Consider the following 14,249-nt stretch of genomic DNA (forward strand, 5'->3'; position numbering starts at 1 on the left):
TTAAGCACATGGTTTTCTGTGGTGCTGTAATTCAGACTCTGTAAGAGCAGATCAGGAAACGTTCTAGGCACACATGGGTGGCTTCTGCCTTTGGGAGCACTCTGCAGAGGTCAGAATGCAGGACTCCACACACCAGTGATTGTGCCTGAGATGGAAAACTGATCTTCTGTGTAATATGAAAAGTCAGTTATGGAATGGCTGCATAAAAAGGGCAGAAAAACAGAACAGAAAAGCCTGGCTTTGGAAAGGGTAGCATGGCACTGGGGGAAGCTTAGTTGCATATAATACTTAACCAAGGAGTGATTACTTTAACATTTCACGTGAACTCTAAGCTTAATATCTAGACAACATTTTATTACTTGATGGAAAGGAATGTTTTCCCCACCAAACAGGAAAACTGACACAAGGAGCTTGCCTCGTTTGTTTAACTGTTAGATTATATCTCTGAATTAGTAATACAATTCAATAGTTAAAAAGACTGTTTTACTCTTTGATATTATTTTAATTATGGCCAATCATACTCACAGTTTGCCCTTGATTAAATGACACATTTCAAAAAGTGGGATTTTAATTTCATTCCCAACCCCAAACTTCTTGGCATTACTGTAATAGAACTTATGCCTTGAAGACATGCTGTATGCCTCAGATTAGTTCATGTTCTTTACTCTGGCAGTGTATTAGCCTATTAATTTATACACTTAATTAAAAGCTGTAATAGTATCATTGACTGTAGCTTCTTGTCAATTACTGATGTTGTTAATATTATGCTTATGGTGTATTATTGCTCCTTTATCCTCATAGCCTTGGCTGTTTTCCGAGTCTTCTGGGTCTTTTATGCTTTTCCCTGCAACCTAATATTTGTTCATACCTTGCTCTGTTTCGTCTTTTCTTAATAAGATGCTCATGTGCTGAGTAGGGAGAAATGGCATTATATGTGCAGAATACTGGTTTATAAAGAAAACCTGTAGAGTGTTTTTATGAAATGAGGAAACAGCTCTTCAGAACGGAGTCATTTAAGAGGCTCTGAAGAAGTACTTTGTGACTGTTTCAAGACTAGTTATTATAGCTTCTTGCTTGAGTGAAATTCAGGTTTACAGTTTTATTTTGTTTCAAAGTCAAAACTGATGTTTCATTTTGAGTCAGCAGTGTGTGCTCATGCTTGTGGAAGCATGAGGTCCTTTTCTTGCAGTACCTGAGAAAATCAGTCAGGGATTAAAGAAGGTAGCAAGACTTACCTTTTGCCTTCTTACTGAGAAATCTGCTTTTTCAAGTAATGACTGGAGACAAATTTTGTTTAGATAAAGCGTTAGAAGTTTCTGGGTGAAGTCTTGCTGTGTAATTTTTAACACCAGACTGATTTCTGCTCTGGCATTCCATCAGGATGCAGTGACTATAGTTGTTGATTATAGTCTTGCTGAATATAGTGGTCTAGCCACACCATTTCTGAAAGCACGGGTGTGAATATTAACACTTTGTGCTTAGGGTAAGCAATAATAATAATGCAGTATTTTCCTCTCTTTTTAGTTCAGCCTTCAGTTCTTGGCAGTGGTATTCAGACAATTTCTTCATCTAATGCAGTGTGGAAGACAAATTCTTTAGGAGTGGAAAGTGTAAGCAGGCAGAGGTCTTCATCAGATCCACCAGCTATTCATCCCCCTGTGCCGCCATTGCGTGTAACATCTACAAGTATGTTTCCACTTTCCCCTGTTTTCCCTTCTACTGTATCTAATCACAGTTGGCTTATTTTTCCATTTCCACAACTCATACTTCCTCTTTTGGTGACTGTAGCTTTGGCCTATCGTTCCCATCCAGTAACAAACTGTCTTCTCTGATGCTCCAGTGAGGACTGTATGGTGTAGTGCAGGGTCAGCAGGAAACACCATCTATTACTAGAGCTAGAGGGCTCATCATTTTATGTATGCATATACATACAGATACAGTTTTAGTGCTGTGTTTCTCACTAGGTGTAAAGGTGAGTGTTACATGTAAGCCTGGGGCTGTGTCTCCACATTGTGCTTGATTCTTGCCGACCGCTGGAATGCAAAAGGATGTTTTAATTCATTGCCAGCTGCTGTTGTGGTTTTAAGAATTCAATAGCAATTTTAGTTAATTGCTAAACCTAGTCTGTTGTTAGTCGTGAAGCAGAACAAGATGTTAAGAAAAGATGTTCCTCTAAATAAAATTTGCCAGATACTACTCACTTGGTTATTTTCCCATAAAACACAGACTGAAGGCCTTGACTGAGCCAATAATATTAGCACTTTAAAAAATGTATTCTGATCTACTGTTTTCAAGAATATGACTGACTTCAGTAAGAATTTTCTTTGCTTGCACTTTAATGCTTGAGTAAGTTTAAGTGCTTGTGAGCTCTCCAACTCTGACTAGGTGAAACAAAAGGTAAACCACTTTCCAAAGAGGTCCTCCTTCCATTACATGTAGTAAAGCATTTTTCTTAGATGAGGGTAAGTCCTGAAACAGGGAAACCTGTAACAAGAACCCAAGAAATGAAATGGTAAATAGAAATTTAATTTCATGTTTCTGTCTAACTTTCCAATATAGATGTACTTTCTCCAGCACCACCACCTCCAGTGGCAAAGACAGCCAGCATTATAGAAGCTTTGAACCAGCAATCGAAACAGCAGCCAGCTCCTCCACAAACAAAGCCAACTCCACCACCACTGCCCCCACAACCTCCTAGCAGAATCTCCCAGAGAAAGCCTATTCCCGGGTAACTGATGTCATTTTAGTCATTAATATAATTTGTCTTTTTAGTAACTTAATATATCCATAACATGCAATCATCAATAAAGCATACATGCTTTTTGCCAGTGATGTGTTTTAGAGTGTGGGAATGAACAGAAGACACATGCTAAGGACCTGACTGACAAGGATTCCTACTGTAAAAACAAGACAGTGTAGGGATTTAAGGTTGTATGACTTGCAAAATATCTCCAGAATGCCTAGCTATGATGGAGATAAAAAACCACAAAAAATATTTAATTCCTTATTCTCAGCTAGTGACAAATAGGAGATAATGGGATGTCTGATTGTGCCATTTATTGTTCATGCTTTGCCCAAGTTCTGTTCCATGAATCTTTTCATTCATGGCAGAAGTAAAGAGACCTGGAAAAGAAAAAAACCCAAACTTTTACATTTGCAGAAAAATAAGTTAGGAGGGACAAGCGCACTGGAAAACAGGATCATATCCAAAACGTCCTTGAGAAACTGAAGTAGTAGTCAAGGGAAAGGAAGGGGGTCATTCAGTAAGCAACCCTTAGTAATTAAGAACAATCAACTATAGGAATGAAGCGTGGAGAACAGCAGAGTATGGGTAAGAAAAAGTTCTTAGAAGAAGGATCTGTAAGGACATAGTAAGTAAGGCAGATGACCTAGTGCTGTTGTGGAAGAGTTAAAGAGTATAGTTTTACCATAGCCTGCAAACAATAGGAATTGATTCTCTCAGACTGACTCTACGTCAGTGGTGCCTCAGCAAGACTGCTGTGTTCAGTCTGGGGCATTGCAGTAATATGAAATACTGAGGTGGGAACCAGGGGAGATCAATATAGGTAACGAGAAGTCTAGAAAACAGGACCTCTGCGAAAATTTTGGAAGAAATAAGCAAACTGGGACTGAAAGATTAAAGCAACCTTTTCCTTTAAGGTCCTTTCTCACCCTTCTTTGGCATGTACCATACTGCCTAAAAGGTAGACACAAATTGTTGAAGCTTGCTATGATGTACAGACTAATATAGATGCATGATTTTAAGGAAGAAAAAAAAAAAAACAGTGAAAGGAGCTTCAAATCCCTGGAAATGACACAAATTGCAATAATCAAACCTGTATTATTTTTCTGCCTTACTTTTTTAAAATTACGTGCAACTTTCAATTCACTCAATCAGAAATGCAGAAGCAAATAGTAAAATACTATTCAGATTTTACTGAAGACAATTCAAGACTTTTATAATTTGGAAGGTACTCTAGATTGTTGCTTTTTGAGTTCTTGTTTGTTTCTGAAATGTACTAATTTCTACTTTCCGCACAGGACTGAGAAGTCATCTGGCTTAACTAACAAAGGGCAGACCAGAGGACTTGGGTCTCTGCAACAACCTGGTAACTGGTTTAGAGATTTATTTTATTTTATTGTAATTAAGCTGTCATAACCATCAAAGAGAAAGTGTAGGTTTGTTGAGGTTTTTTAAAATCTGTTTATTTACCTTACACATTTAAATATAATCAGTACCAACATTCTTCTTGTTTCTCTTTGTGATTGTGTAGGCCCTGATGCCTCAAGTTCTTTAGCATGAGCAGAACTGTGGGCCAGTTAAAGTCAATAATGGGACCATGTAAAAAACAGAATCACAGAATAGTTGATGTTGGCAGGGACTCTGCAGATCATAGAGTCTAATCCCTTTCCTCAAGTAGGGACTACAAGAGTAGATCACCCAGGACTGTGCCCAGAGGATGGAGACTCCACTCTGGGCAACCTCTGCCAGTGCTGGGGCACCCTCAGAGTAACAAAGTGTTTCCTGATGTTCAGACAGAGGCTCCTGAGTTTCAGTTTGTGTCCATTGCCTCTGGTCCTGCTTTTCAGCCAGGTGGCCACCATCATGTATTGGTGCATGGGCTGCTCATCCCCAGGTGCAGGACTTTGCACTTCAATGCTGCAGATTCTCCCCTGATGTCTGGAGCAGGATTCCTGAAGACCTGTCTTGCTAGTAAAGGCTAAGGCAAAGAAGGCATTCAGTAGCTCAGCCTTTTCCATGTACCGTGCAACCAAAATCTCATCTTGTTCAACAATGGGGCCACATATTTTCTAATTTTCCTTCTGTTACCTATGGATTTATAGAAGCCCTTCTTGTTGTCTTTGCCAAATTGAATTCCAGGTAGGCTTTGGCTTTTCTAACCTCACCTTAAAACCCACTCAAAGGATTCATTTTGAAAATTTTTGTTTGCACTGTTGTTTGTATATGTCATAAACAAGGTGTCAGATACGCATTTTAGAACAGAAAAATGTGTTTCTGGCTTGAAAATCCAGAGCTTATACGGTGTCACATTTAATTAAATTGCGAATTGATATTGCTCTTTTCATATTAATAAATAAAGAGACTCATTATTCAGAGTTCATTATTCATTTTGCATTTTTTGTTGTTCAAAGTAACTACTACTTTGGGACATGACAATAATGTAATCTCAGTAAAATCTCTCCAGTAAAGTTTGTGCAGATTCTGTGGTGGTTGTAATGGAATCTCTCCTGCCTTGTTTCTCCTTCTACTGCATATTTTATATTAATTTGTTATTACTGTGATTATTTTTTATTTCATCTTGACGTATCCCAGGGGAATTTGCTAACGGCTATCTTCCATCTGTGTCAGGAGTCTCCTGTGAGGGATCCAGCATCTTGATAATGATGGGTTTTACTAGGAAAGAAAGGTTCCAACAGCATACAGTCTGTAGTGAAGGAAAGGGGGAATAGGACATTTGGTTCTGCTCTCTATTTTCTCTCTTAGCGTATCTGCACTGTTAAATGTCTTAGGTAGTTTTCTTTGGGAAAGGTGGCATTTTTGGTAAGGAAAAGGATAGAATTCTCCTCAGTGATTCAGAAGGAACCAGTAAAAATTAAATATTCATGGGATATAAAATTATTTATATGCTTTTAAGAATAATTAGTTTGATTTCAATTGATACCATCACTCTTACTTCTTTTGAAAGTGTGCCTAATATTTACTTGGTTTATTTACCTTAGCAGGAGAGTCATCTTCTGTGTGTGACGTTCCAGGAACACAGACTGGTTCTACAGCAAATACTTTGGCACAAATCCAGCCACCAGCACCAATGCCAAGGAAATCACAAATAGTAAGTATAAAATGTGGCATTTGATTTTGTTAGTCTTCTGCATTCCATCAAGCACGCTGTAGACATGATGGTGTGTCCTGCCATAGTGAAAAGCGTGAGAGCCACGAAACACAAGGCCTGTAGCCTGTGTTTAAGTATCTGTGTGATTTATCCTAAATAGTTATGAAAACTTTTTTTCTTGAATTTCCTGTAGGATAGCATGTGATTTTAAGTTTAAAAAATCAAACCAAACCAGTTGGATTCTTTGCTCATGTTCAGATGTGACCAACACAATCCACAGAATTACGGTTTGACTTATTGGAGATTGATAAGCTTTATGAGTTAGTGACTTGCAGGTGAGCTTGGTGGGTCGCTTGTAACATTCATTCTCAGGCTTCAGTGAGTAAGTTATGAAGGAACTCTTGTGCTTTTATATATCTATACACAGATACACTGACAGTTGTTCACATAGGTAGGTGAAATTACTTCAGACAAGACTAGCAGGAGTCAAGCTCAGAACAAAAGAAACTGATTGTTTGTGCTGTTGGTTCTCAGCATTCACCTGGTGACAGGAGAGAAATATCTTGGTAAGCATATCGCCAACGAAAGGTGGTTAATTCTATATTTTTCTTCTCCACCCTCCCCCAGCCTTACAGTAACTGTTAGAAAAGAGATGCTGGATTTAGATGGACTCTTGATCCGATTGCGTGGCCACTTTATAATCTTTACTTATTATTTTTAATCTTGGCCTAAGAATGATAGTGCATATTAGTGTCAGTACCTGTAATCTTGCACTGCTGTAGGTGAAGGGATGGATTTCCAGATGTCAGTAGGGCTGTACATCATGTGTGGTTAACTTGGTCTTGGTCCTTGCTTCAATTTTATGTTGCTTTCTTGTGTGGTAGATGTAAAAGTTCCATATCCTTGATCATTACAATGTATCTCTGCAGGAAGCAAATCACAATATGGAGAGCCTGGACATTTCTGAGATGCTGTGTGTGACTTGGTTTGGGCTGTTTCATACATACTGTGTAGGTGTGTGGTTCAGTGGTAAATAATAAACAGAGGTAGGAGATGTGCTGTTCCAGGCTCTGCAATGGTCTTGTTAATGGTTGGTAATGAAAACACCTCCTTCCTTCAGTTCTCTGTCTCCCTCCCTTCATCCATTTTTCCTTAGCCATGTCCACTGAAATAGCAGTTCTCCAGGACGGAGTTCAGTGTGTTTGTGTGCTCATAGGTCTTGAGCACACAGAGTCCCTGTTGGCTGTTTCCTCTGATAATGATGAGAAGCCTCAGAGATACCATCTTGCATTAATTGGGACTATAAAATTTTCTGGGTTTTTTGCCTCCCCCACTTTTGTTCAGCCAAATTACTGTCCATATTGCATTAAAATAGCCTTCATTTTTTTAGGCCAAAAAAAATAAAGTGGTCTAAGTAGTTGTTGTATTTACTTTGTGAAGCTGTTGGACTCTGATTTAAGTTTCTGTTGTGTGTGCTGGGATTCAAGTGTAAGCACTGGTTACATCCTTTCAGCACATCTGAAACAGCTCCTAACTTGACTTCCTATATAAACTGAAGTTGGAGTTTCTCTATGTTGTTCTCTCTCTTTTTTATTTATTTAGGACAAATTGATTTAGCTATGAAGGAGTGGGCTGTGCTGGCTAGTTTTGGGGTCAGTGTCTTTAATGTTTAATATTAATTACACATAATATGCAATTTAATTAAAGATACATATCTGACTCTGCAGCTGTCTCTAGGTCTTCAGTAAGGTGAATTCTGTGACTGAGCAAATCAGCTGAGGGATTTTCTTCTGTCACAGGACAGAGAAGTAAGGGAAAACCTGGCTCAGGAGTGTGTGCTAGTTAAGGTGCTTTAGCTAAATCAACCTAGGTAAAGCATCTTAGCTGAGATTTAGTCAAGAGTTTCTCAGCTAAAGAGCTTTAGCTAGATCAATCTAGCTAAAGTTCTTTGGCTAAATTGTTCCATTTAGCTTTACACTCCTGGCTTTTTTGGTAAGTCTTTACCCTGCCAGATGCCGGGTAATCCAGAGGCCAGCCCACGTTTAGAAAATGATTGCAGAAATGGTCCTTGCATAAAGAAGAGACAGGTCTAGTTGTACATGCACATTTAGCCAGTGGCTTATCTCCTACACAGTGAATTTACCCAATAGCCTGTTTATCAGGTGGAAATTCCTGATTCACCTTTTGCTGTCTTTTTTTTTCCCAGTGTGATATTTAGATTTTTGAAACCATATTGTAGATACATGGGAAACTTCCCTAGAAGATTTTATTCCTCTTGGAATGAGATCTATTTTAATTTCCTTGCCTTCTAAAGAACAAGAAATACCTGTAATTACTACACTTTGAAGTTAGTAATTATATCACTGTTGTACTGCTGTGAAACTTTTTCCTTTTGACCTAAAAGGTGGTTGTAGTTCAGACTGTCACTTGTCTGAGAGGGAGCGTCTGGAAAAATTGCTGTGCTGCAGTACCAGGCTGGCAACTCACAGGGGTGAGAGAGCCTCAGGATGTGCCTGCCGTGGGCAGGCCAAAGCTTTATTTATATTAGAATTTGTATAGAATTTATACCAGAATGCAAATGGATGCTTCTAGAGGAACATAAGAATCATGCTTCCTCCATCCTTCCCCATCCACGTTCCCTATTTTTCTCTGCATAGTGCTCAGCTCTAACAAAATGGCACAGTAAGAGACTGTTGGGCAGTACTGTTCTCAGCAGAGCCATTTTGCTGATGGAGGAGAGTTGTAAATGGAGTCTCTTGTCCCTTTTCAAGTTTCCTGCTTCATGGCTGACCTAACTAGAGACTGGGACCAGGCACTGGAGGAACTCCAGTATGGTGATGAGGCCATCTTTTCCTTATGCCATGTGAAGCTTCTGTCCCAAGCAGCCGCTGCAGTAACAGCCATCTCAGACCTAAATGGCACTTAGAGCTCTGCTCTGACACCTTAGGGTAGAGAGATTTTTGCTCCCTGTGGCTGGGAAGAGGGTGGACTCATGGTGGAAAGCTTTACACTCTGCCTCCAACCTCTTCACTTGTTGGGTTGTTTTGCATGGAAACACCGTGTAGGCAGCATTATTGTTGGTCTGCAACAGAGAATGAGGAGGCTGAAAGGAAATGCAGCAGCAGACTCATTTGCACTGGAAAAGCTGTGAGATGAGGAAAACCAGAGTGAAACAATTTTGGTGTCACTTTGCACAGAACATGGCTAGGACTGAGTCCCACTGCTGTACTGGAATATTGCAACTCCTTACTAAACTTCACCTTTGAAAGAGCTGCCAAAAGACTTCTGTGGCTGGCAGTCCTCAGAATACTGCTGGGAGACAGAGGATGTTTTGGTGTGTTTGTACACTACTGAAATGGGTTTAGCAAATTCAGAAGGAGGATATTGGCAGGTGGCTCAGGCCTCCCTCTGATAATGCTGCTGCTGTTACATTTGCACAGAACTTGATCACCTCATCTTCTGAATAAAATCATGCTCACTGCAGTGATGTAGTGCTCTGAAGACAGGTTTGTGTGAGCCAACATGGAGATTTTCTAAGGGAAACATGGCCTGAGTTATTGGCACAGTGGTTCTAAAAACCTTTGGGTGGTGCCAGATTCAGCCTGAAGCATGAGCACTCAGCATAAAAGATATAGCTGACTCTAATCTATGAAAAATAGTAGTTGGAAGCAGTTCTGAAATTTTCTTTAGACAACTCCAAGTCTACTCTGTCTCTTCTGTGCTGTATTATTTACATTCAGGTTTGTGGGGTTTTTTTCTTCATTTCAGTCAAAAACTAAACCCAAGAGAGTAAAAGCAATTTACAACTGTGTAGCAGATAACCCAGATGAGCTGACTTTTTCAGAGGGAGATATTATTGTTGTTGATGGTGAAGAAGATCAGGAGTGGTGGGTGAGTATTTTGCATTTTCTGTCAACACGCTTTGAAAGAAAGAAATTAAATCTTAGAGGTTGACACTAATTTCAGAAGATCCCCTGCTGGGTTTTCAAATAAAAGAAAAGTTTCATCTCATGGAAACCTGAGATGAAATTTCAAAGTCAAACTTCAGACAAGCTTTTAGCTTTTCTCATTCAGAAGAAAAGCCAAAACAACAACAGAACAACAAAAAAACCCCCAAACTGATTAGTAGGGTTCACCATACACGGGGGACATGGTCTGCAAAATCCAGAAAAATTTTGGTGGAGTGTCAGCAATTTAAGAATCTGCTATTACAGGTGCTCTGTAGTGGGTATCTCTCCTGGTTTGGGACAAATTTGGAAGGGAACTTCTGAAGGGATGTTCCCTAAAGGGCAGAATTCGGTGGCCCTTCACCCCACCTGTTCAGGAGATAAACCTCCTTTGAGAAAAGTGGAAAAAACTGTTTATTTAACAAGCAAAGTACTCACAAGCACAAAAAATGAATAGTATTAAACAATAAAACCTCTTGCTGTTCTGAAGGGATGGCAAATTCAGAGAGTCCTTGTCGTGGGGTGTAGCTCAGCTTGCTCGGTCTCTTATCTGTCCCTCCTGTGTGGGAAATGCCACATCCCAGGCCCTGGTGGGCCACAGGCATGAGCTCCCAGTGGTTTTTTTTCAGTTTCAGTCCAAAGCAGGGCTGAACAGTTCCAAGGAAAAGAAAAGCCACAGTCCAGGGAACTTCTCTACCTCAGCTAGCTAAAAAACTAACAACAACAACAAAAAAAAAACTACAAGCAAAGGAGAGTTCTCTCCTGCTGTCCGTGCTGCAGACAACATGAACTGAGAGAGAGAGCCGAAGCTCCTATCTCTGTGTTTTGAATGCATTTGCCTGAGACATTCCACTGCTTCTCCTTCTCTCCCACTTTGTTCTCAGATCTAGCTTTAAAGGTGCAGAACCTATTTCTGGGCTAAACAGACAACAGGGGATACAAATGCAATACAGCATCATAAAGTCACCCCAGAACAGCGTCAGAGGAGAGCTTTGTATTGTCCTCAGTCTTCAGATGACTAGGACTGAGTCTATTTGAGCTGCGAAACCATCTCAAGTATTTACATTCCAGAGCCTCACTGGCTGAAGCAAAATCTTGGAAAATTATTGTGCATGAAAACACTTGCATTAATTTGTAAGCTAGTGAAGAACAGAGCTTCAGATTGCATCTAAATTGACATTAATGCTGTATAAACACAAACAGATTAATGTAAAACCTGAAACTTTTAAAGCTTGATCCATCCTTGTGCCTCACAGTGATGGTTAAAAAGGAACTCAACAGAGCCCAAATGTGGGCTGCCAGGCATTACAGATTGCACTGGAATTATGCAGCAGTGATACTGCAATAAGATGGTTTATATTCAAAAAACTGGATAAAACTTTGCCTTTGACAAAAACCCAACCTACAGCCAAAAAACATGCACCCTGTAGGACCGACTTTCTATTGGCAGAAGAAAAGTAGCGCTACTGCAGAAAAGATTTGGTGGGAGGCTTGTACTACAGGCAGGAAGGTCACTGGTATTCATTTTGGTGATACTGAAATGTCATTTCAAGATTTAACTTGAAAAATATCTGGACTCTTTCAGATTGGTCATATTGATGGAGATCCCAGTCGGAAAGGAGCTTTCCCTGTATCATTTGTGCACTTTATTGTTGACTAGATTGCTACTGATGAGTGGAGCCATTTCTCATTTCCAGCAGTCACAGAAATAAGTTTTGTTCTATTTCATTTCACCTACCTATCTGCAGCCACCTTGCCAGAGCACTGCCCAAGTCCTAGGTACTGTAGCTTACTTTTTTATTGCCATTGTTCTGATTTTGGGACTTTTAAACTTTTTTCTATGTGAAAACTTCTCATAAGCAGTTTACAGTTAAAAAAAAAACAAAACAAAAACAACTCTTCCTGTATTTTTCAAGGTGAACTGAAAAGCTTTAACATTCAAAATCCACGTGTCTGAATATCACAATATTATGAATGTTCTTACTGATCAATTCACTGTAATTTTATTCTCTTTTGTAACATGACAGTACAACAGTTCAGTGTTGCTTCCCCGTCAAAGAAATTGTGTGTGTATCTACCAGGGCAGTGATTTTTTCCAGTTCTTGACACCATTTGAAGTGTTGGAACCAAAACATGCAAGCTGCTGTGTAGTTCTGAAATGGACTCATTCAGTAGCTTGTCATACTGGCTGTCATCAAGGATGCCAACAGTTGCAGAAGAAATTGTTTTAATTATGTGTCTTTGACCAGGTGAAAGTGGAAAAGTATTTCAGTTTACCACAAGAGCAACTTCTTTCTTTCAGAATGGATGTAGATATTTGCTTAAAGTTATCTGAAGTCTGTGTTAATCGTTGAACTCCCTAGTTCTAATTTTGTGAGCTTGAGACTGTTTTGTTTTTCTATGCTGCATGTGTGTAGAACCTGTTTTCTGAATGTTCTTTACGTATGTTACATCCGTTTTGGTCATTTAATGTGACTACTGCTGGTTAACTAAACTATGGCAATATTAATGAGTTACTACATTAACTCAAGGATTTGAAAACTGCACTTCCTGAAATGTACTTAACTAAGATGATGGATTGCAGAACATTTCTTACACCTGTCTCATTATAGCATTTAGACTTTGTTTTTAAATTCTTGAATTTTCTTTAAATCATCCAGCAATGTGTTCACAGAGAGAACACATTTGGTGGAACACTTTGATAATTATCCTTGGTCAGTAAAATACCTGACACCTCAGAAGTTCACTACATTACATTCTGGTTTATGAAATTTGTGTGCCACTACCTTGCAAACAATGATAGTTTGCCAACTCACTCTGTATTTATATAGAATACCCACATATATGGTAGCTACACTGTTGTTAATCTTGTTTTACTGATTTGTGAACAAAAGCTAGGCCATGGATAGTTCCCGGTTGGTTGATGGAATATAAAACACCAATACAGATCTGACATCATTTTGATGTTTGTATATTGTGAAATTGTACCAGGTTTTGCTTATGCTACAAGAAACAACTGAGGCATAGGATACAGAAAATCAATGTCTAGGTCACATTGGCTTTGATCACGTTATGTGAACATTGTATCTCTAGATTTATCAAGAGAGCTTTGAATTTCTGGCAAATGGTGCTTAAATTGGCCATTTCATATTGGAAGGAATGGAAAACAGGCCACCACCACCATCTGTACTTATTTGGAGAAAAACCATGCTGTGAAAGTGCTGGAAGAGCAACACTGATCTCACCCTGTATCACCCTTCCTAAATGGTACCGTTGGTTGATGCCTCTCGGGCGTGTGGGTACAGCCACGTAGATGTGTGACTTTCACTTCCTAGATGCTCTTGCTGCAGTATAAATGGGGAACAAACTGGAATGTTTCAAGATATTTTTATTGCAAGCTGAAGCAAATTAGTCTGTATTTTCAAAGTTCCCAGTAAAATGATAGAGTAATAGTTTAGCACTACAGTTTTATTCACTTACTGATACATTCAGTTTGCAACACTATTTTGTATGTTTCTATCCCTGATAGAGTCTAGAGAGTAAATGGGCATATTATTTTGCACAGATCTCCTAATGTACAGTATTTTTAACACAGAATCTTATAGTGTATGTAACAATTCGTAACATTAAAAAATGATAAATTTCCCTTGAGTTCTGCTAGAAGAGGAATAGAGTAAAATGTCACAATTTTGTTCACCGGTTACTTAAAAAACCAGAAAACTTGTAGACTACAACTTAATAGCACTAACAGTGCAGACAGATAAAACCCCAAGGACCAATAAGGAGCAGCTAAGCAAAATTTATCCCTTGATTTTCTGTTTCTCAAAAGGTTTTCTCCTCTGGCAGAGAAAAATGAAATTCTAGAGCCTGTAGATATCTATTTATAATATAAATTTAAGAATTTTAAGTCCAAAATTTTGGCATATTTCATACAGTTTTTCAAATCTGATTCAAAAAATCTGTTAATAGACAGACTATTAGGTTGCTGTGTTAACTGTTTAAAAAGGAGCAAGTGACACTTAAAATGCAGCTTAGAATGCTATGAGATGTATAATATTCAATTCAGTTGGTTTTATTTTGTTTAGTTGCAGAGCAACTGTATATATTGTATAACCTAAAATCAACTCTTATTTTCAATGTCCTGGATGCAGTGATTTATAATTAGAGCATGATTAATAAATTTTACTCTTGTTACCCAGTCAAATGTCTGGAAAAATAAAACTACTTTTAAAATCACCTTTTCTGCTTCTGTTCCCTTGCATTACTTACACGGTATTGTTCTTTTTAATGTATACAAATGCAAACAAGTATCACTTGAGGGAAAAAAATGTATTTCTTGTGAACTTTAGTTGAACTGAAAAACTGTAGATGGCACACCTGTGATTAAATTAGAGAGGTAAAACACCAAATAACTCCCTCTTACCAATCTGCTTTTGTTTTCTTCTAATAT

At 38.7% G+C, this 14,249-nt stretch overlaps 1 protein-coding gene across 4 annotated transcripts in view; it reads left to right on the forward strand.

Moving 5' to 3' along the window:
• The window catches only part of ASAP2 (ArfGAP with SH3 domain, ankyrin repeat and PH domain 2), an 85,618-nt gene extending 71,583 nt beyond the window's left edge, over positions 1-14,035 (forward strand). Inside the window, exons 23-28 of one of the 4 annotated variants that reach the window (XM_040059438.2) lie at positions 1,525-1,686; positions 2,560-2,728; positions 4,042-4,109; positions 5,743-5,852; positions 9,621-9,743; positions 11,385-14,028. In XM_040059438.2, the coding sequence (XP_039915372.1) occupies positions 1,525-1,686; positions 2,560-2,728; positions 4,042-4,109; positions 5,743-5,852; positions 9,621-9,743; positions 11,385-11,459 (707 nt within the window). In that variant the 3' untranslated portion in view covers positions 11,460-14,028. Of the gene's footprint in view, positions 1-1,524; positions 1,687-2,559; positions 2,729-4,041; positions 4,110-5,742; positions 5,853-9,620; positions 9,744-11,384 lie in introns of all 4 variants that reach the window. The other 3 variants (XM_058419909.1, XM_058419910.1, XM_040059440.2) reach the window with 3 other exon arrangements.
• Positions 14,036-14,249: the final 214 nt, after the last annotated feature.

The sequence above is a fragment of the Hirundo rustica genome, chromosome 3 (assembly GCF_015227805.2).
Source record: "Hirundo rustica isolate bHirRus1 chromosome 3, bHirRus1.pri.v3, whole genome shotgun sequence".
NCBI classification, from domain to species: Eukaryota; Metazoa; Chordata; class Aves; order Passeriformes; family Hirundinidae; genus Hirundo; species Hirundo rustica.